The following is a 23,962-nucleotide window of genomic DNA, read 5'->3' as shown; positions in this document are numbered from 1 at the left end:
GACCTTCCACATTTCCCCCCTGATGAAGTCCTTTTTTGTGTTGGCAGTGTGGTTTGGGTCATTGTCTTGTTGCATGATGAAGCTTCTCCCGATTAGTTTGGATGCATTTTTCTTTAAATTGCCAGGCAAAAATGGTTTGCCAGCCTCAACAGGTTAGGGGTGAAGATATCACAATCCACTGTTCGAAGAAGACTTTCAGAGAAGAAATATATAGGCCATACCACAAAATGCAAACCACTCATCAGCAAAAACAATCAGAAGGCCAGATTGGATTTTGCAAAGAAGTACAGAGATGAGCCACAACAGTTTTGGAACAAAGTTTTCTGGATTGATGAGACCAAGAATAACCTCTACCAAAGTGATGGAAAGGCCAAAGTATGGCGAAGGAAAGGGTCTGCTTATGATCCAAAACACACAAGCTCATCTGTGAAGCATGGTGGAGGTAATGTCATGGCTTGGCTTGCATGGCTGGACACCTATGGAACAAGCTCACTTGTCTTTATTGATGATTTAACTCATGATGGTAGCAGCAGAATGAATTCTGAAGTCTACAAAACCATTTTGTTTGGTTGCATGCATCTAACCTAATCGGAAGAAGCTTCATCATGGAACAGGACAATGACCTAAAACACACTGCCAACACAACAAAGGACTTCATCAGCGGGAAAAAGTGGAAGGTCTTAGACTGGCCAAGTCAATCACGGGACCTTAACCCAATAGAGCATGCATATTACCTCCTGAAGAGGAGACTGGAGGGAGAAACCCCCAGAAACAAACAAGAACTGAAGGAGGCTGAAGTAAAGGCCTGGAAAAGCATTTCAAATGAAGAATGCAAGTGTGCTGAAGTCAATAGGTTACAGGCTTGATGCAAGTAAGGGTTGCCACCAAATATGAAGTTATTCACTTTAAATTGATTTTATAATGTCTGTTCCAAGTCACTGATGTTGTAGCGGTATACTCGTCTGACTTTGGTGCAGGCAGCGTGGGTTCAGTTCCCACTCAGGTATGTTATGCATGGTTGTCCGTGTCTATATGTACCCTGCGATTGACTGGCGACCAGTTCAGGGTGTAGTCCGCCTTTCGCCCAAAGTCAGCTGGGATAGGCTCCAGCGTCCCGCGACCCCAACCAGGATAATGAATATGGATGGATGGATGTCTGTTCCAATACCTTTGCTCACTTGAAAAGTGGCGGCTTCAAACACAAGGTTCTCTGTCCTGAGTTAACAAATTTAGATGTAAATTGTCACGATTAGGGCTTTTGAAGGCAAGGAAGAGAAGGCAGAAACGTGGAGGACCCAAGTGCAGGGAAGCAAGGCAGGAGTGCAGGAGTCTCGAAAAATGATATTTCAATTTCCCAAAAAAGGCAAACAAGGAATATGGAAAACGCAAACCAAACAGAGTCCCACAACTGATAACCAAAGTAACAAAGAAACACTTGACTAAACCTAAAAGTGGAAGCAAAACATGTCAGGTGAAATAACTCGCGACTATGACGTGGCACAGACAGAGACAATGACCCGACAAGAACGGAACGAAACCAGGGAACTAGAGAACAAAGATTGACGAGACAACGAGGAAAACCTGGACAAGACACGAGTGGCTGGAGGGAGCTGATTGGCCGGCACAAGCTCGTGGGTTGACGAGAACAGGTGGACAATAAGTAAATGAGCACACAAGATGTGAAAAACATGGAAAACAGGAAAACATGAAATAAAACCAAAAACAACCCAAAGCAAAACACAGACCATGACATAAATACCATGAAAGAAAAGCTGCAACTCTGAACTTTTGTTTCATATTCATCTTTGGATGGGAAACCCAAATGTCTTTAGTATACGACAAAAACAATGGAATTGACCTTGTCCTTCCAATACTTTTGGAGGGGACTGTACATGTGACTGTGATGCACCCGCCTGCCACAAGATGGGGCTAGAATAACGCTGCAGTTTAACAGTCACGCACCCCTTCGTGAATTCAGTTCATGATCCATCATCATTATTGATTACTTTTCTTGAGAAGCAATGCCTTATGTCATAGCTATATTTTTTTTATCTGCACATTTTACATCCAATGCGTTGAAAAACATATATAAAAACATATAGGCGAGTAGTAAGCTCTAAGTAGTCATAGTTCTACGGTTATTTTTTCGTGTTGTTTTATTATTAAAAAGCAGCATTGAGTGGTTAATATTTTGCTGCATTTTTAAATATACGTTTCAAGATTATGGTAATGTTTCAGACAGGAAGCGACAGATAATCCCATTCATGTTTTTATGGAGGTCTGGTGAAAAGACGTTTGGTCTCTCTCTTGAGAAGACCCCCTGGCCATGTCCTCGCCTACCTCTCTGCCTGTCTTCTGCGTTGTCCTCGCTGACCTTAGCTGGGCTGTTGCTATGTTGAGCTAAACTATCCCTCCTTCCCTCTGCCAATAGAGACAGACTGTCCCCCTTCCCCTCACAGCTGTGGCCTAAATGCTGGAAATAACCGGCAGCCCTGCGGATCAGAAGTCATGACTGTCGAACAGTGGCAAATGTTGGTCCTGTGCCACTGTAAACCAGAAGAGAGAGCAAACACAGTGGAAGACATACTGTAAGGCTGAGCTTTTTCCCCTCCCGCAGACACGGTGAGTGTGTTATCCAGACCCAGTTGAGATTCGGTGCAAAGACAAACAGCCGGTGCCCCACAGTCCTGAAATCTTTTTGAATCTCAAACACTCATTTCTTAGCACATCCGCCTCACAGTTCTGAGGTCAGGGGGATCGAATCCAGGCTCCGACTCCCTGTGCTTGTGTGGGTTTTCGCCGGGTACACCGGCTGGCTTCCTCATACATTCCCCCCCACCCCCAAAAATATGCATGTTAGATTCACTGAAGACTAAAATGGCTTTCAGTGTGAATGAGAGTTTGAATGCTTGTCTACATGTGTCCTGCCTCAAAGTCAGCTGGGAGAGGCTTCTACTCACCCCCTGACTTGGATAAGCGGAATAGAAAATGGATGGATATCACTCAATGCTAACTATGAAGCAGCCAAATAACAAAACAAAACAAAAGTGTAACAATATACTGTACATCACACAAAAGTACAAGATGACCTAGTGGTTATCACGTCTGCTTCACAGTTCTGAGGGTCAGACTTAGAATCTCAGCTCCAGCCTTTCTGTGGAGCATTTTGCATGCTCTAAAAACATGCACGTTAGGTTGAAGACTTTCCATTGCCCATAGGTATGAACGTGAGTGTGAATGACTGTCTGTGTGTCTATATACTGTAAGACGGCTATAGCCTTTAGCTTGGCTTTCTTTAGCTTAGCGTGGCTATTCTGTCTGCAAAACACATCCGACACACATCGAACAAAGTTGGTGCGTGGCTGAAAAAAAAAAAAAGAGCTTTTGAAGGTGACAGCAATGTTTGAATATTTAATACACTGTAAAGTGTTTTGAGATCATGGTTGGACCCCTGCTATTCAATACAATACAATATACAATTGACGCCCATTAGAATTGCATCGGGTTAGAAAATAAAATTAACCCCCCAGAATTCTTGAATAAGCAGGGATACACTGCCAATAAGCGATTTCGGGATTGATTTCCTCCCCCCTAAAAAAAAAAAATAAAAAAGAAAAATGGGAAAATAAAATACAAAACTGAAATAAAAATTGAAAAAAAAAAAAATCTGTGAATAGGGGAATCTGTGGGTGCCAAACCGCAAGTATGCAGGGTCCACTGTACATGTATTTATAGTTTAAAACAGGGGGGTCGCTAAGTTTTGAAGTTTGGGGTGGCTTAGCTCCCCCCCTAAAATAATTTTATTGACTCGGGGGGGTGCAGGGGTATTGAGGTGCAGCCCTAAACTTAATTGTCACAGAGAAGAACAATATTTGTTTAGGGGGTCTAAGACAACGAACCTTCACCATTACCACACATTACCACTTATTTTTGGTGGGGGCTTGAGAGGTTTTTAGGGGGGCTTCAGCCTAGCGACACCACAGCTATAAACTAATAATATAGGCAATTATAACTTTATCACCTTGTCACAAATTACATCACTTTTAGGGGGTGTCAATTATTTTCAGAAATTCGCTAATCGCAGCCTGACCCAGTCACTAACCCCCACGATTAGCGAAGGCCGACTGTATATGTGCACAACTGGAAAGCGTGCTCAGTTTTAAAAGGAAACCACGAGTCATGTTATATATTTTACTGTTTATTGTGTGTGTGTGTATATGTATATATATATATATATATATATATATATATATATATATATATTCGTATATAAAACTACAAAAGTAAGACTTTCAAATTCATAGTCAGCAGTCAGTTTATCTCATTTTTTTCTTGTTTACAGAGGGCGGGCGAGAGCTAGAGAGCGAGAGATAGCTGGAGGGAGGGAGGGAGAGAGAGAGAGAGAGAGAGAGGGAGTGAGAGAGTTTTGTGTTCTATTGAATAGAACAAGGCACAACTCAAAGGTCTGTGAAAAATACAGCCTTTGGAGGAACTCAGCCTTGACTCTGGTAAGTCTATCCCAGGAAGTAGTGCTGTGTCGCATGCTTGGGCAGCGCAGAACAAATTCAGTAAGAAAAACTGATCCGTGAAGTCCCAGGAGCTCATTTGTCGTTCATACTATGTACATAACTTTTGGCATTGAGGCTTCTATGACAAGCTTTAGAATCTTGATATCTGAAGGTTGCAGATGTTTTTTTTTTTGTTTGTTTGTTTTTGCATACTGCTGCATAAACAGTTCAACTGAAAAACTGTGAACAAAAGAGTAGAAAACACATACAAAAAGGAACAAAACAGACCCATGTATACAAAAGCAATTCCACTCTAATTCCACACAGATACATTCTTATCTGAAGCAGAGTACATTCCAACTACACTTTTTGTACACACTATTTACAATACAAAGGTTCACTTCAAATTAAAATAAATATATTTACAAAGAGCAGGAAAAAAAACCCAAGAATAAATAACTTCATTGACAGAGGAAAAAAAAAAAACACCCAAAAATAGGGACAGAAACCTGCAGTTGTCTATAAAAACGAGAAGTGGTGCTGATGGTTTACATGCTGCAGGAGGTCAAAGACGGACTGGCAAAGTCCTGCTGCGCCAATTGAACACCTGTCGCTTTTGGCTAACACAGTAAGATGAGCACAGTGTCTCAGCAGCCACTACAACCCCATGAACACAATAGCTGCTGTTGGCAGCTCCCTTGATTGCCTTGATTTCTTTAAAAAAAAAATAACAATAATTTACTTTTGCAGGGCAATGCACAATTAAAAGAAATTGGACCAGAGTTAGCTAAAAGCTAATTAGCATTTTCCATTTTCATACTGTCTATCAGTATCAACCATGCTTGGGTGTTTAATAATATTAAAGCGGAACTTATCCATGTGTTTATAGCAATACTCCTGCAAATAATAATGATGTTGAATGTCTACTTTGCTGTTTTGCACAAGGGAAATTCAGTGTTGCGCACCTTCAGGCATTCATTCTCTTCTGGCAAACAACCTTGGATGCTGCCACAGAACGCTCAAAACGTCAGCTGGTTGGAGGCTCACTGGGGAAACTACAGGCAAATACTTCTTTAAGTACTGAGCAGAGATGAGAAAAAGAAGACAAATGGATGCATTGTGGAAATTGCGAGTTCTATGTTGGGATGATAGTATACTGTATATTGAGCTTGAAGCGGACCTATGGAAAATGGATTGTTTGTATACAAATAGGTCTCTGGTGTGCCTTACCACCCATCAAATGTGAAATTAAACAAGTAAATCTTGGTAGCTGCCTATTTTTTTTATTTATTTTTTTAAAAGAGTGTTGTGTGTGCAGTAATTCTTTATTCTTTGTGTAATTTCTAGTGTCCGAATATCAGAGGCCTTTTATTAAAGGGAACTGTTTTAAATGTTTTTCATTGACTCGTATTATGTGAAGGGAGGACTTTCCCCGGGTGAAGAGAGCGTTGACTAAGGCTGTATACAAACTTTCAGTTTGGGCTGGTTAAAACGAACTCTCGTGCAATTGCTCCAGTTGTGCGCTTCATTTGGTCAAGTGTGAACACGCGTCATCCGTCCCTGTTGTGCGCCTAATCAAGCAGACGAACCCCGCTTGAAAAGGTGGTCTCGGTAGCCATTTTGTTTGGAAAATTGGAGTTTAGTCACATAAAACTAAAGTAAATGCAGTTGTGACTTCATGCATACACTTTTGACTGGCCAACTTTTGATCAGATGATAAATATACCAATATGAATGCTCGGCGAACCAGACAATATACAAAAGTACCGTTATGAACCCAGCCTAAGTGCCTTACTAAATTTCATAGATTGTTTTGCTACACACTTATGATAAACAGGCAATTACCGTATTCAATATGTGACACTGACATTGGCAAAGTTGTAATCATACAAGTTTTTTGTGAGACAAAACTAATGCTTTATGTCCAGGATTGCACACCAACTAGGTCTTGAGTCTTAACTTTCTAACATCCCTTGAAAATGATTACTGGTCAGATATAGCCCTCCAGGAATTGTGTATATGTTTTTAAACATCCAGGGTGTTTGGGGTGAACCTCAAAATGGTGCTCCACAATAAAACCCTGAGATTTTGTGAATATGGGCTTCTATTCTGAAAACAACAGTTTGTGCAAATAGACTGTGTAATACTGTACGCTGTGCTGTAATTTGTCTGTCACTCAAGATACCAAATCGCTTGTAAAAACAAACAAAAGAAACACTTATCTAGAAATACACTTATGTGTTAGTCTTCGTACAATTTTAAGCAAATCATTGAATCACAATAGTGCCACAATGGCTTTGTGTGCAATATGTGATAGCTGATTTGTTTACAGTTCTTGTGCATGTCTCTGTTTTGGTTTGGACTTTAGAGCTCTTCCCCACCTGACCGGAGCACAAGATACCGCAACTGTTTCTAATGTAAACAACAACCCTACAATATAGCTGATCAGAATTCTGCTGCAAAGCCCACCATATAAAAAAAAGCCTGTATAAAAGAGAATCCTGCACCAGTTTGCACCAGCAAGTTGGTAAAGCCAGACCTGAACAGAGATCATCATCACATGACCGCTCTGAAGAGTGTCCGAAATATAACCGAAGAATGGTTACATCATCGAGCAAATATGGAGCTGACTTGCATTTTAAACACGAAAGCATATGTAATAAAAGACAATTAAATTATTATTATTTGATCGGGAGGCAATCCCTCACTGACTGAACAGTAAATTGAATAAGTTAAAAAAATATTATGCAGGAACAACTTGGAAGAAACAAAAAAAAAAAAACAAGAATTGAATAAGTGGTCATTTTTTGGAAGGCACTCATCTGCTAAAAGACACATTCAGTGTGTGTGTGTGTGTGTGTGTGTGTGTGCGTGAGCTCTTGTCCTTCTATAGTTTTGTGGCAAATCCCATAACATCCCAGCTTTACTGTCTGGACATGTGCACACATGTGGACATTTAGACTCATCCACACAAGCAAAATGCGAGGCTGGCTCTTTTTTTCCCTCTTTGACTGCATGTGTGTGTGTGTCTCCATATTTCTATCCATACACACTCACATAAATTTTTGTACCAGTAAGGATCCGCCTCGGATTAGATGTAAAAAAAAGGAAATAATAATAATAATAATAATAAAAAAAATCTGCGACACGTTGAAGGCTATGGCTTAGGTCAATGTTACAGATTACAACTAGGATTACGTATGTTCATATTAGGAAATTAATTTGTGGCGGTCCTCACCAGTAAAGAAATGTAAACTGATTTGTATCTTTGCTTCCCAAAAATTTCATTTCTGTGTTTGGAAAGGTGAGGACAGTCCATGCACAGTGTTGAAGAAGTAGTAGTAGTAGTAGTAACAGTTGTCATAATAAATATGACGACTGAAAATTACAATTGCAAATTTGAAAAACACAAAATGAAGAACAACAAGCAGAAAAACAAATCCCAGATCTGTCGAAAATATTGATTTCAGTCTCCTGTTTGGATTGAAGTGTCTGTTTTAAAAGGTGGGGGCACCTGCTTGTCATGAACCAACCAACACTTCCATGATGTGATCAAGTTCTGTCAGATCAATTTTGAAAGGCTGATTGGCTGAAACTTGGGGGGTGGGGCCACTGTACGGAGACCCGAGAGATTTGAGGAGGTCATCCGCCGTCACGACCGGTGACATTTTGGCGAGGCCGACGCCGGCCGTCACGCCGACCGCCCCCGCCGTCATGCAGGGATCGAAATCGTACATGGACGTGTCTATATCGGCGAACAGGACGTCGTCCAGCGCCAGGTCTGTGAGAAACCCAGAGGGCGTGGAAGGGGTGGGATGAGAGGGGTAAATGTCCACCGAGGCAACAGGGGGCACTGCTGTCGGTCGAAGCTCGGCACAGCAGCCTTCCGCTAGCAAGACGCAAGCTGCTTCACTTTTACAGCCCGAGGTCATGCAGTCTTTTGCTGGGGCTACGGGTGCAGGGGACAAGGCCGCTAAGTGGGGGGGCTGGGTGAGTGTTGTGGGAGCAAGGGAGGTAGTTACTGTCATGGAATTTGCTGCTGCTGTCCTAGTTATGGCTGTAGGAGGATGTAAATCCATGCCACTCACGTCACTGGACGAGGCAGGCGAAGAGACAGTGGCGGACGTCTGACTTTGTAACGGGGGTGGCGAGAGAGGAGGCGTGGGCGGCGATGAAGCGCAAAAGGAGGAATCTGCGCCGTCGTCCTCCAGCAAAGAAGCCGGAGTGAGGCAGGCATCCAGCGGGGGAGGGCAGGTGGGAGGCACCAGCGGATGTGGCGAAAGCGGAGGAATGATCACTGGCATGAGCAGAGCAGAAGGCGGGGATACCTGGGCCGTCACCGCAGCTGACAGAACTCCAAACGAGGGCGGTGCCTCGCGGAAGCCCTCGTCCATCGGGTCGTCGGGTGGCGGCGAAGGCGGCAGAAGCAACGGCCGCAAGGAGCCTTCCTGTTTCAGTTCATCCTGGATGCGCCGCAGCATGTTGTTAATGAGGACGCGACGTTCCAGGCTGGGCTCGCTCAGTGGCCGCTGGCTGTACAGCTTCATGAGGGAGATGTTAAAGATGGTCTGCCTCTGAAGGGTGTACGACACCTTAGACAAGCCCTCGTGGCCCAGGCCGAATCCTCCTCCCGCCACCGATGCCTCCAGCGTTTTGCCTTCCAGCACCTCTTCATCCTCATCCAGTTTTCGCTTGGCACCTTTACTGAACATAAATCTGGAAAGTAAACACAAAAGAGGAAATATTATAGAAGAGCACTTTTTTTTTTTTTTTTATTGCTATGCAAATATCTGGAGCACCTGCCCCCCCACCAAGTGTGAAATTAAACCACCAAGTCCAATGGTACCTTGACTTGCTCATATGTTATATAAAACTTTCCTCATTGAAATAGAGGCGCAACAATTAATCGATTAATTTTAAAATCAATTACTCATTTAAAACCATTTTTTCACTTAAAATTGTCCAAATCCTCGTAATTTCAGCCTCTCAACAGAAAATATTCTCTGATTTCTGTAGTCCTCCATGAAAGCAGACTAATTTTCTTTGTGTTCAAAGACACAAAATAAAACATTTGCAAACATCTGCATTTACTTTGGAATGTGTGGAATTATAGTTGTTAAACCAGTTTTTTTTCTGGCCCTACTGATGTGTGTTGGAATAGAGAGAACTGTTTTACCCCAGTAAGTTAAAATACTGAAAATGTTTAGTTCCGATCTTGAACTAATGGCATAAACATCATGCGATCAACAAGCATCATGCTATTGAAATAATGCTCTAAATATCTGAGTCAATATCATTTTCTTATTACTTGTGAGATGAATAAAGATGAAATGGCAGCAAAGAATGCCTGAATTCATTTGACCTTTTCCAACATTGTCAGAATCTAAGAATATCATTGTTCTTGCTGAACATTTCAAATCTGTGAAGTAGTTAAAATACGTATTACATTTTACTTCAAATGGGGTGCAGCAATGCAGAACCACAGAAGCTAGGGATGCTCCGATACCCATACCAGGATCGGTTTTGGTGCCAATAAGTCTGTACTCGTAGTTGTAGAAATGCTCCAATACTACAACACCGATTTCACTTTAACAGCCTGACATTTACCTTCTGGTGAGGTGGAGAAGGAGCCATGTTAGTTGTGTGGAGAAACTGTAAAGGTTCCATATTTTGGCTATTTATACCGCCATAGAGTGATTCTCTAACATGGACTTAGTATAAAAGTGTCAATTTCATTTAAAAAAAAAAAAAAAAAAAAAACACCTTGTTTTTTTTTTTCATTCAAGTGTCCAGAAAAGGCCCTTCTGACAGCGACTTTTGTTTGACCCAGTTTTGTATCTGCTTTGTCCACATTTGGCTAAGACTGCCCCCTTTCCTCTGATTGTTTGAGTCCGCGTAGAAGAGATCACACCTGTTACGTTTACGGCGCTGGCTTGGGAGCAGAGTTGTAGGTGGAGATCTTCGTTAGTGACTTAGATAAGCTCAAGAAATTCGAATGACCTGATTTCAGTCCTCTTGGCAGAGAAATGTCTGGAACTCAGGAATGCGTGGACAATTTTAATTCATATTTCACATGTTTACTGAGGCACCATAGAGCCAATATTACATCCCAAATACTAGAAAAAAAGGTTGGTTTGGTAAAATACGGGACATTTAAGGTAAACAAGGATAACAACACAAAAGCGGCAAAGCCAACTCCAAAGTACAGTGTTTCCCACTTCTACATGTATTTCTTTATTTGTTTGTTTATTTATTTGTTCGGTTGTTAGGTCAAGCAGAATGGAGGATCTGTATCTCTTTAACGTCAGAACAGTTTTACTGTGTCACAGTGGAGTTTTTAAGATGCCGCTGTGGTTTCTTAGTAGTATAATGGATAATTATTGAGTATCAGTGTCGATCAGTCGAACAGAACAAAGTTTCTCGAGGGGAGTGTCAAAAGAAGACAAAAGACAAAGCACAAACTGTAAACAAGATGAGAAAAGTAAATCCTTATATATCTCGAACAATGACACATTAGATATGAGTGTTGTATGGGGCAGTAGTGCTATACCCTGTGAGGGAAGGACAGGACAAGGACAGGAGACGAAGCATGCAGGACAAGGGTCGTGAACCTGTACAACTGAAGTGTGGTGGGAGTGGCTATGTAAATTAAAAACATCTATAGGACAAGAGTGTGAGTGAAGGGATACCAAAGCAATTCGCATATTCATGAGTTATTTGTCGCAATAAGTGAGTGGCCCCACACCCAGCAAAAAGGTCCCAGGGGTGTGTGCCTGCGGACACATGCAAGTGAATTGACACCATTTTGCATGCACAATGACTGACGCTGTGCCTGCACCGTGGTGGCTGAGGACCCCACCCAATCAATCGAGAGGCGGGATCGGGCCCAGGAGTCCACCCGAGAGCAACCCGGCGGACGGGACACGTCCTACACCGAGGGACCCAGGCTGGTCCGCCCGCCCCACCGAGGCGCCACAACAAACGGCCTACAGCTAAGAAAGGCCGAGGAAAGAGGGCTTTGTTGATTTTGGAGCAGAAGTTTACAGAAAAGACTACTTGGAAAAGCCGGCATATCACCACAGAGCACCACAAAGACCAAGCATCTCTCACACTCAATTTTCAACAATGAATAAGGTAAGAGCATCATTTTAATGACTAAAAAAAACAAACAAACAAACAAACTTGTTTTTAATCGGTGCAGTTTTAACAGTTATTTAAGAGTTATATTTTCAATTAATCACTTACAAGGAGAACACCTGGCCGCCTGCTTCAAAATATCTGTTAACGGACATGATTCTGTGGACTTAAAATGTTCAAAAGGCTTTGCAATAGGATGGAAGCCATGTACAATTCAATGCTCCAGTGAAGAGGGCAAACTCTGCAAAACATTTTTCATTTCTTATTTAAGTAAGCTATTATATTTTTATTCAAATTGCCTTAAAGGTGTTTGATATTACAGTTTACATTAATTTATTTATATTTATATCAGTTACTCAATGTAATTTTTAAAATGGAATTTCTCATGTTATTCGGTCTTTAAACTAAACATTAATTTATTGTTGTTAAATGTATTTTATTATTAGCATCCATTAAAAGAAAAGTACAGTGTTCTATTAAAATTCAAATCAAACTTTTTTTGGGAGGGTCATAAACGATGCACAAAAACAGAACCCCTCCTCCCACCAACACGGCGGGTGCCCACCACCACAAATAGATTCTGGTCCTGGGGGAAACACCAAAGTATGCACTGGATTACAAACTCCGCTCGGCTATCGACAGAGTGCCCGCCCACCCGGCCTGGCGGAGTAAGAAGTTGTTACTATAAAAAGGGTTATATTTGGGTGTTATTTTTTAACAATATTTGATCAAATAAAACACATTTTCATCTCAATTGCAAGATGTAATGGCATTGGTATTGAGTACATGGTATAGGTGAGTACCCAAATGTAAGTAACTGTACTCATACTCGGTCTGAAAAAAGTGGCATTGTTGCACCCCCAACAGAAGCCATTATCCAGTTTCATGAAGCTGTTTTTTTTTTTAGGCAGCAGGTTTATTACAACAGCAGATTTAATAAAGCATGCATTTAAACCAAAGAGCAGATGGAAAGGGAGCGTCTTTGGTACAGACTGGGGCCCAGCACACACACAGACACACGCACCGGTTATGTAATATCAGTGTTCCCTGCTATAGCAAAAGATCATAGGCCACATTTTAAGTCAAACCCCTTCCACCCTCCTGCTATGCAAATACAGCACAGAGCCGCTCAGTGTGCAAGACATACCAACACACAATAATACAGAGCCAGAGTATATTCATAAGTGCAACTTTTCATGCAGTTTGAGATACTTTGTCTGATTAGAGCGCTACTGGACAAGAGGAGAAAAAACTGAGACAAGAGCGAAAGAGCAAAAACAGGCATCGCTGCAGTACGTTTGATTCTAATCCAGGCTGACAGGCTCATAGAGCCAGCCGCTATACATACACACACAAACAAGCACGCACGCATGCACGCAAACACACACACACACACACACACACAAACACGCAGGAAGTGTGAGCTGCAGGCCCAGTCACCATGACTGGTTGGTTGCCATGACAAACAGAGTCAGATGGGAATTCACCCAAAGAGATGACAAAGAACGAGATGGTGGTGGGGGTTGCTTTGGGTTATGAAGGAAGAGAAGGAGGTGGAAGAGAATGTGGAGTCAAAGGTAGGGATGTAAGGAGCAACATTTTCAAAAGAGCAACTGTCAGGCAAATGACATAACAAAATACTCATTTTAACTTACCATGCAGTTGCTTCAGTCAACTAAAGGTGGAGGAACACATTATATTACGATAGTTTTAATAGTACTGAGGCTTCTTCATTCATTAAACCTGACCCAAAAGAGAAGGCTCCCCAATTAATTTTGTCTTGCCGAGTGTCAACTTTCTATTTAAATATTATTCAAGATAAGTACGTATGGTTGTCTCCGGTGTAGATAAGGTGACAATGCAATGCAGTTCTACACAACAAACTACAAACAACAAACAAACTAACTACTACCTTCCAATAATGTCAATTAACACTAAGCATTATTATCTTTACAACAGCAGAATTTTATGTTAAGGTATTTGTGTTAATTCTCTGGAGGGGATGCTTCTATAATTCTAAAATCTTTCAAATTGAACTGTTGTGATGCATGCCATAATGAAAGATGTTATCATATGATACAAACTCTCCAAAGACCTCAGTTCGGAACGCATTAAGGAAAGGATTAATCCTGCTGCTGTTTTGCTTTTTCTTTTGCTTTTGGAACACCTGTTCCAAAAGAAGAGCCACCGTCATGAATGACGGCACACTTGAAGTTGGCATATTGTGCAAGACCACAGTGAACCTCAGAGGTCTTCAGATCAGCAAGTATCTCATCATGTTTTACATTTGCTTTTTAGGAGGAAAAAAACGTTAAGTAACCAACAATTGAAAGTCTGATTGATTTATCATTGAATCTCTTTAGGATGGTTGTTCTTTGTGATAGCGACAAGCGTTAGAAGCTACTGATTTGACTTCTTTAGTGTCTGCTTGTATATTGCTCAAAACAGGGTTCTAGTTCCGAAATGGTGAATCAGAGGCACATAAAGAGAGTAACAGAATGAGCGACAGAGTTTCAAAGCAGTTTAATGTGCTGAAGCAGCTGCGCATGTGTGCCTCTCTGACTCATGTCAGGGTGTTTGAAGTCAAACTCCAACACAGTGTGCAGGGCTGACATACCAGAGGTGCCCCACCCCTTACATTCCACTTCAGTGTCCTCCTCTTCCCTTTCCCTTGCCCCACCTCTTCTCTTATTTCTGTTCTTTTTCAATCTTTCTCATCCCACCCCTCCTCATCATCATCTCACCAACACACTCTTCTCCCATTCACAGTTTCAGAACCAAGCTACACTTTACGATCCAATATATGAAGACTCCTTTATGTATCCATGATCTACATAAGGTGAAAGCACTCCAACAGGGATGCCATTTGGGTCAATCGGAACCATGTTCTTAATCATTAGAATGTGTCATCTACTTTCTAATAGTTGTTATTGACGACTTAGTACAGTATCTTATACTGTCTCAAGAATCAAACGTTCATTGTGAAAAGTATCGCACATGCAGCCTTGGGGGTTAATGATATAATTTGCATGAAAGTTCAGTGAGAAAAATATAACCACCAAAATTGATATGTTATGGTGAGAGAGATCCATCATAACTAAAGATGCATAGCTCTAAAGTAAAGTATTTTTAGCAAATACCCTCCTCGTACAGGACAATACCCCTTATGTCATACAAACCCCAATTCCAGTGAAATTGGAATAATGTGTAAAACAAAAAACAAAATACAATGATTTGCAAATCTTTTTCAACCTATATTGAATTGAATACACTACAAAGACAAGATACACTGGAACCTCGGGTTATGAACGACCCAGTTTACAAACAATTCAGGTTACTTCCAAAATTTTGGGAAGAAAACTTACGAATTATTTTCGGTTTGCGAACGGTCTTGGTATGGAAGAATGGAAGGATTTATGTTGCGCTTCTACTCGCGCTGCGTGACGATCATTGACTCTGTGCATAACGCATTGCCGTAGGCTGAAAACTAGTTGAGTGAGCTGTGGCGTAAGGTGGAAATCTGTTCTAGGCGGAAGTTGCGCCGCCACATCCTCGATCATCCAATCACAAATCTAATAGCTTTTGTGATTGACGTGGTAAAATAAGACCAGAAATCATTTAATTTTGTATTTATTTTATTTTTGTCAAAAAATACTATTTACAGTATGTATGTTACAGTATTTCTTGAACTGTAGCATCACTTTAATTAAGACGACGAACAGTTAATATCTGTGTAATCGTGTCAAAATAGCTGTCAATATAGATATGAACAGTAGATACGCCAGCGCGCTGCAGCAGCAGCATGGCTACCCCACGTGCCTACGTTGCAGCCATATTGGCAGGGGCAATGTTACCATAGAAGGCAATGCATAGATAATTGAAATTAAGTTATAACTTGCTAATTTCGCAACTGATTTTCATGAGGGTTACTGTTTTGTCAACTCCCTAGTGTATCCTTATCAATACACAACATTTGAACAACGACAATGATTAAAAGAAATGTGCAGCAAATTGGCCAAAGGAGCCATTCATCTTTCAAATGACAATGTGACATACCACTTTGTTTTCTGAAAGTGAAAGTTCTGATTCTGAGTCTAATACTATTAAATCATGAACGTTGTGTCTTCCGGGCCATTGAGGAGAAGGACCATCCGAATTGTTACCAGCGGCAAGTTCAAAAGCCAGTATCTGTGATGGTATGGGGGCGTGTTAGTGCCCAGGGCATGGGTATATTGCATATCTGTGAAGGCACCATTAATGCTGAAAGATAAATACAGGTTTTGGAACAACATATGCTGCCATTAAAGCAACGTCTTTCTGAGGGACGTCGCTGCTTATTTCAGAGATACAATGCCAAGCCACACTCTGCACATGTTACAACGGCATGGCTTTGAAGTAAAAGAGGGCGAGTACTAGACTGACCTGCCAGCAGTCCAGACCTGTCTCCCATTGAAAATGTGTGGCGCATTAAGAAGCGCAAAATACGACAACGGAGACCCCGGACTGTTGAGCAACTGAAGTTATACATCAAGAAAGAATAGGAACAAAAATCCAGCTACAAAATTTCAACAGTTAGTGTCCTCAGTTCCCAAATGCTTATTGAGTGTTGTTAAAAGGAAAGATGATGTAACACTGTGGTAAACATGCCCCTGTTTCAATTTCAATTAACATGCCACTCCGTTCATATGTCCAGATGTTCATAACTTTAACGTTCATAAGTTGGTTAGCATCTCTATTTTAAAAAATGTGTCTGTGAACAAACTGTTCAGAATTTTTACCCAATGTGACTTAAGTGGGCTAATTTAAATAATACCGCTCACACATAAATTTCTCCGCCCCTGACTTGGCAGCTAATCGGGGCTCTGGACAAAGATCCCCCATTTTTAACAATGGCCCTGTATGGAACCACTACTATGTCACAATAAAAAAGCTAACAGTGTTACCAGCTCAGTTAACATCTGATAACTGGAAAATACAATTGTCGATGTCAAGTCGGTTCATTTAGAGTTAGGCAATGTGTCGATGATGAAGGGCTGCCTTCTTAGACTATTAAATCGGTGCTCACCCTTGGCAGTTTGGCTGGCAGTTTTCTTAGCGCAATTCGACATCGATTGAGGAAATCTGCTGACTCGATTCACCTCTTGGCCACTGTGAGGCACTGTGCGTGTTTCGCATCGTATGGACAGAAGCCAAACACAATGACTACTCAAGCAAACAGCGGCTGCAACAGCAGCGGCGTAAAGCGAGCGACTTCTACTTCCAATCAGTCCACGCTCTCATTGTTGAGTTACAAGAAATAAAGGCTTAAAAACATGCATTGCATATTGTAGCGATGGAAAGTGACAAATGCATCACTAAAGTTCTCATTTTATGTCGAATTTGGTGATGCGATACCGGATATTTCGGACCCTGCATTTTTTTTTTTTTTAAATAGTAGGTCAAAGGTCACTAAGGCCTTTTCCACTGTAGGAATCTTTGCAGGAACTTCCCTCGCTACCCTGGTAGCTTGAGTTCCCCCTGTGTCCCCACTGAAAAAAACTACCAGGGTACAGAAGGTTCCCCCTGGATTACCTGCATTTCATTCCTTCTGGCAGATGGGGTCTTCCGAGAGCTACCTTGAACTCTTTTGGGGAGTGGGCTGTGGCTGTGCTGACGAACACGTGATTGGTTGACAGACCTCTGTAGGCTTTTATTTTTTCATTCACAGAGCCGTCATTATGCGGCGTTATGCAAGGCTTGAAATAAGAGGATTAAAATACACTGAAAAGCAAAACTTTGAATCACCGATCGAGCGTGATAGCGGCGGACCTCACCACAGGCTCGCAAGGTCCGCCGCTGGCAGACTCGGTTCCGCTAAGGAGCGGAGGTTCGAGCCCAAGCAGGCGTGTGCGTCTTCCCAGAGGAGACGAACACCGGCGTGAGGCTGGCCGGCTGGGACGCTCTGACGGGCCATCTAGTCAGTCGTGTGGGAAAAAAATATATAAAACCTTCCATTCACAAATAAAAATTTGCAATGTACTGTCTGTTTTTTTTTCATGCAAACACATTTACAGATACCAAATACTTCACACTTTCAAGTTCTAAGTGTTGTCCATGAAGTGGTGTATTTTTGTATTTATTTATTGAACCTTATCCAGATAAGGTATTTACAATGCCAACCTGCCTGCAGACAGCAAAGTAAAATAAGAAGCAAATACATATCCAAACTGAACAACGCGATATAGTAACAAGTTAAATATTACATTACATCATAGCACATGATGAAGAAAAGGTCCATCAAAGGCATGTGAGCAGATATTCTCTAAAGCTGGAGAATTTGCATGAAGAAAAATGTAATCGCTGGAATGCTTTAGACATTAGAAAAACCTTTTGAATCATCCATCCATCCATTTTCTGAGCCGCTTCTCCTCACTAGGGTCGCGGGCGTGCTGGAGCCTATCCCAGCTGTCATCGGGCAGGAGGCGGGGTACACCCTGAACTGGTTGCCAGCCATTCGCATGGCACATATAAACAAACAACCATTCGCATTCACATTCACAACTACGGGAAATTTCCCACACCCCAAAAACATGCATGGTAGTTTAATTGAAGACTCTAAATTGCCCATAGATGTGAATGTAATTGTGAATGGTTGTTTGTTTATATGTGTCCTGCGATCGGGTGGGGACCAGTTCAGGGTGTACCCCGCCTCTCGCCCAGAGTCTGCTGGGATAGTCGCCAGCACGACCGTGACCCTAGTGAGGACAAGCGGGACGGAAAATGGATGGGTAATTATAAGTATCCTTAATTTTAATGATCCAACTTTGTGAAATGCCCATCCCTATGTATCAGTGAAACAAATATTGGGTCGCAATATATTACATACTGTTTCGGTTTCACCTAACCACAAATATCCTCAAATGTCCTGATATTAACCCACCACCTGACTTTGGAATAGAAGTTTCATATTTTAAATAGAGTTTACACCGATCTGATCGGCTTGATTGGTATCGGTCGATAATTAGCATTTTATGCTGATTGGCTGATCGGCTTTGTCATAATGGCTCCGCAAAAGACATTTACTCCGCATCACCTTTGTATACAGTATACTAGAATACAAAATATTTTTAGCTTTATCGCATGTCTTTTGACGTCATTTACGATCACTGGGCTTTGTTAATTCAAACGCGACCGGATACACTCGTTACCACGGCCACGACAACAACAATGGATCGCGCGTGTATTGTGTTGGTCAAAAAATAACAAAATGGGGAAAAACGTGGTGGTGGTGGTCACCAGTGCTCGGGAGAAGACGTTCGTTCAAGGACTGCTTGAGGTATGTTCACATACTTTTAATACGATATGGCTCACAAGCATAGCGAGCTTGTTCCATCCATCCACCCATCCATTTTCTGAGCCACTTCTCCCCACTAGGGTCGCGGGCGCGCTGGAGCCTATCCCAGCTATCATCGGGCACGAGGCGGGGTACACCCTGAACTGGTTGCCACCCAATCGCAGGGCACAAACAAACAACCATTTACACTCACATTCACGCCTACGGGCAATTTAGAGTTGTCAATTAACCTACCATGCATGTTTTTGGGATGTGGGACGAAACCGGAGTGCCCGGAGAAAACCCACGCAGGCACGGGAGAACATGCAAACTCCACACAGGCGGGGCCGGGGATTGAACCCCGGTCCTCAGAACCGGCAGACGCTCTAACCAGTCGTCTACCGTGCCGCCTAGGTGGCCACTCTTAACTTAAATTTATAAAAAATAAAACCAAACAGAACATACAGTAAATAAATGTCATGCACACACACACAGAGTGTGAGTGTTGAAACATCATTTGTATACAATACATACATACCTTAGTGTGTTCAGCTGGAGTGAGTGTGTATAAACGCATTGTGCAGTAGTGCAGTGCAAGTGGATGGACTCTGCAGTGATATTATGATCCTGTAACCGGATACCCTGGTTTCCATGCCTGTGCTACAAATCCACCCCTCCCCCTCGCGTCTACTGGGCTATTTTAGGTTCTCTGGATTCACAAAGTAAAGACAGACAAACACACATATGACACTACTGCAGGTGGATGGGTGTAGTATAACACATTGAGTGGCGCATTCAGTCATGACTTCGGTCAAACTGCGATGCTTTGCACTCAGACGTGCAGCTCAATACCTGAAGACAAAACTAAGCGTGCGTCTGCGCGTGTGTGAATGAGACACACAATGTGGTCCTCGTAAACACATTCCAGAAAAAAACAGGAGGATGAGCTTCTTGTCGTTGTCTCCTGAACAAACCCACTCCACTCATAGTGTTTCATCATGAAATACAGTGCAGTATTGATTTATGAGTTTAATTCGTTCCGTGACCATGCTCCTTATCAAATTATCTTCCTCATTTACATTAATGGAAATTCCATTAATCCGTTCTAGCCTCTTAAAAAACGTCAACAAAATTTTTTGAAATGTGTTTTTTGATCAGAAAATAGCACTTTATATGATTAATTCTTTGCGTGGCTTATTCCGGTGTGTCCACCTTGGCCACCAGGGGGCAGTATAATACAGACATACAGATATACACGAAGGAGACGGTCTCAACTGCTCAGTAAGATGCAGTAATTAGTCACTTTTCACAGATAATAAAGAATATATCTCTATGAGTAAGGCTATATTTTCTGTCGACATTTGCTACTACACCGTTTGTTCTGTCGATAAAAGGGTTATAACACCCCAACGTTGACGCTACTCATGAGCCCTGCTATGGCGTTTTACACTGTGTGTTACCGTTAAGGTAGCGGAGTTCCTAAGGCAGTTATCTGGTTGTTTTGAATATGAGTTAAATTATTTGTTTTATGTTAAGTTTGACCATAAACTTCAACTGAGAGTGGCAATAAACAGAAGCAAGCACTTGCCTTCATGATTTAACAATTGTTCACTATTCACTAAACAATCTAGCTAACATACCTTGAATTTTTGCTCGCAAGTCAAAGCAAAAAAATAAGTTGAGCGACGGCTCAAGTCTTGAAAAACTCAGTCGGGTCACTTGTAAATTGAGGTACCACTGTGTGAGTATTTCTGGTGACCAAAAATTACAAATATGTATTCAGGATTAAGTAACAGACCTATCAAAACAAGTATACTGTATACAGTTAAAATTATATTGACACAGCCTTTTCCTGAACAATATTTGTGTTCTTTGGCTGTGTTCACCTGTGTGTGTGTGTGTGTGTGTGTGTGTGTGTGCGCGCGCACACGTGAGCATGTGTGCGTGAGCGCATGCGTGCGTGTGCGTGTTTGTTTCTCTATCTCATCACGATAACATTCACATGACAGTGGTCAGCTGCGTATCAGACAGTGAATTCACAAAACTACAGTGTCTTGCATAATGACAGGCTCGGTTACAAAGCGCTACAGTTTCTACTAGACGACCTGAAGAATCCCATTCATGTGGAGACAGTGGACAGAGATGTTCACGAGTGAATATAAAATTGATTTAGAATTTGTATTTTTTTTTGTCTGTATGCTAGTTTAAATTAAAACGGTTGTGTGATTTATACTCAAAATAACACAAATATATCCTATGAATTTTAGAGGATTGATTTCAAAATGGCACAGTGAGTGGTTAGCACATCCACCTCACAGTTCTGAGGTTAGGAGTTTGAATCTGGGCGTTGATCCTCCCGCATGGAGTTTGCATGTAATCCCTGCGCTTGTGTGGGTTTTCTTCAGGGACTCGGGCTTCCTCCCACATTCCAAAAATATGTTTGGTTCATTGAAGACTCTAAATTATCCATAGGTGTGAATGTGAGTGTGAATAGTAGTTTGTGTATATGTGCACTGTGACTGGCTGGTGACCAGTCCAGGGTGTACCTCGTCTCTCGCCCAAAGTCAGCTGGGACAGGCTCCAACACACGAAAGACCATAATGAGTATAAGGGGTATAGAAAATGGATGGATGGATGGATGGATGATGGATGGATGATGGATGGATTTCAACATAGATGTCTGTTGACAGCCACAAGGATTGGAGGGTTTTCAAACAACCACAACCACGTTGACTAGATGTATCTAATAAAAAAAAATTCAGTTTCTGATTTAAGCAGAAAGCGCATGGAGCACCAGGAGTACTGTATATTAACATTGAACAAAGAAAAGTGTTTTTTAAAATGACATTCATTCACAATAATTGCCGGACAATCACTAAAGGGTTTCTTTCCATAAACACACATTATGTGTATAATGAAAAAAAAAAAAAAAAAGAGTTGAGCAGATTTAGGTCAGCAGACGTGTCTGCATGCTGTGGAGCACTCCTCTCTTTCTTGCTAGCCTCCGATTGGAGAAACACAGCTTGACACTTCCAGCAACTGCCCCAGGAACTACTCCAATGTGCAATTTCAATCTCTCTGGTCAATAGCTGCCTGACTACTGCAGTATACATGCCTTACTACTCAAGCATAAGAGTCTTAATATCTAACACCTGTTTTCCTGCTGCAGTATACGTGATTCAATATTTCAGTATACCAACCATATTACTCCAGTTACAGCCTTATTGCTCACTGTCCCTGCCTAACTACTGCAGTATACCTGTTTTAATAATTCAGCATACCACTACAGTACAACAGTTTTAATACTGCTCTATAACTACATTATTACTGCATTATACATTATTATTATATTTACTATTGCAGAATAGCTTTCTCAGTACTACGGTATTTCTGCTGTACACCTGTCTCATGACCATGACTTAGTCTGTTGCATGAATGGCAACAGGTGGATACATAGGTTAATTGTATTTTTTGCTCTCGAATGAAAGAGCATTTAATTGCTCTGCCCGTCACTATACATTATTGACACAGATATATTTCTAACTAATAAACAATAATTTTATGACAAATTAAGGAAAATTTGATAATTTCCTGTGGCACCCCTGATGATCTCTCACGGCACACTAGTGTGCCACAGTACTGTGGTTGGGAATCATTGCTTTAAAGCCTTGGAGATAGACAAATAACAATAAGCTGTCACTCACCTATGTTTCTTCTAAAGCTAAGAAAAAAGGGAAATTTTAAAGGCTGTGTTCTAGTCTTGTTAAGCGTTCACTATTTTCCAACATTCTTCCTTGTTTTAGTGCCGTAGGACACCAACAGCAAATTAGGAAATGTTGGTTGCCCCCCCACTCCCAAAATATTTTTATTAAGCAGTTTATTTTATTAAACTGTTGAAACTTCTCCAAGATTCAAGCTTTGAACTTCACAGTTACACTGGGATGTATAAAGTGAAAACGGTCACTTCTTTGACCTCAACAGAAAAGTCTTTCATACAACATTACATGCATGTAAGGTTTACTGCAAGTGGATATTATAGCCCGTCGTCAATGTTCTGTATGGAACGTGAGGTACATGGAGACATGCACTCCAACGACTGTCCTGCAGCACCTCGAAAAAGTCTCGAGACTCGGTGGTCTGATGGGAACACCTACCAAGCTTTGACACGGCCAACAGTATATGACGCTTGAGAATGAGCAGTCATTCTATCCGGGCTGCTGTGTTGTGGCGCAAGTTCCAAACCAGTGAGTGTGTGTGTGTGTGTGTGTGTGTGTGCGCCCCCCCCCTCCCCGTCCATTGACTGAGACAGTCCCACCGAATCGCGTTAAAACACTTCGCTACGGGCAGTTTTGCCGGCCGACAACGCTACAATAGGAATTAAAAGGGTGCGCTGGCGAAAGATATCGGTCGCTGATGCCGAAACACAAACGGTACGGTGACTGGAAAAGTTCAAACACTTTTCTCGACTGTGATAAACTGGAAAGTGGCGGCGCCAGCCTCGGCTGTCTTCGCTCTTTAGGAGTATCGAGACAGAAGGACGATATAAGTATAGCTGGGGGTGCCGAGGGGGGCGGGCGGGGAGGCTGGGAGACAATTAATACGACAACTTTTCTCGCCTCTCGGGTCCCATCAGTCACCACACTGACGAATACGACAACATTCCCGTGTCAGTTATTATTCAGTACAAATACTGGAGTGTATGGAACACGTCGGTGCTCTCTGTACAGTACCATTACCTTGGCGTGGATTTGCGATATAACGCATTTTAAGTGAGAATAAATGTCTTACCGGGTTCAGGTCCGCCGGAGTTTGGAAGAGAAACATGGGGGTATTTAAAGAGTCCACTCGACAAGGGGAGAAAAAACAAGGCGTCCTCACTGCTGGAGATTGTGTCACACAATGGCGCTGATAGGAGGGAGAAAGTGCCTCGCTAGTAGGAACGCTGCTGCCTTCACGGACTGTCGGACACATTTCGAAACTGCCTGCACACTGCCTAATTTGTGAC

General features: G+C 41.9%; 1 protein-coding gene across 3 annotated transcripts in view; it reads right to left on the bottom strand.

Moving 5' to 3' along the window:
* Positions 1 to 4,803: 4,803 nt before the first annotated feature.
* Positions 4,804 to 23,962, bottom strand: part of sertad2b (SERTA domain containing 2b) — a 42,736-nt gene continuing 23,577 nt past the window's right edge. The window contains exons 1-3 of one of the 3 annotated variants that reach the window (XM_061790048.1): positions 23,746 to 23,886; positions 17,459 to 17,598; positions 4,804 to 9,224 (exon numbers count right to left, since the gene is read on the bottom strand). In XM_061790048.1, coding sequence (XP_061646032.1) covers positions 8,030 to 9,220 — 1,191 coding nt within the window. In that variant the 5' untranslated portion in view covers positions 9,221 to 9,224; positions 17,459 to 17,598; positions 23,746 to 23,886 and the 3' untranslated portion in view covers positions 4,804 to 8,029. Of the gene's footprint in view, positions 9,225 to 17,458; positions 17,599 to 23,745; positions 23,896 to 23,962 lie in introns of those variants that run through there. The other 2 variants (XM_061790047.1, XM_061790046.1) reach the window with 2 other exon arrangements.

Source organism: Phyllopteryx taeniolatus, chromosome 11 (assembly GCF_024500385.1).
Source record: "Phyllopteryx taeniolatus isolate TA_2022b chromosome 11, UOR_Ptae_1.2, whole genome shotgun sequence".
NCBI classification, from domain to species: domain Eukaryota; kingdom Metazoa; phylum Chordata; class Actinopteri; order Syngnathiformes; family Syngnathidae; genus Phyllopteryx; species Phyllopteryx taeniolatus.
This window is presented reverse-complemented; position numbering and strand designations above follow the sequence as displayed.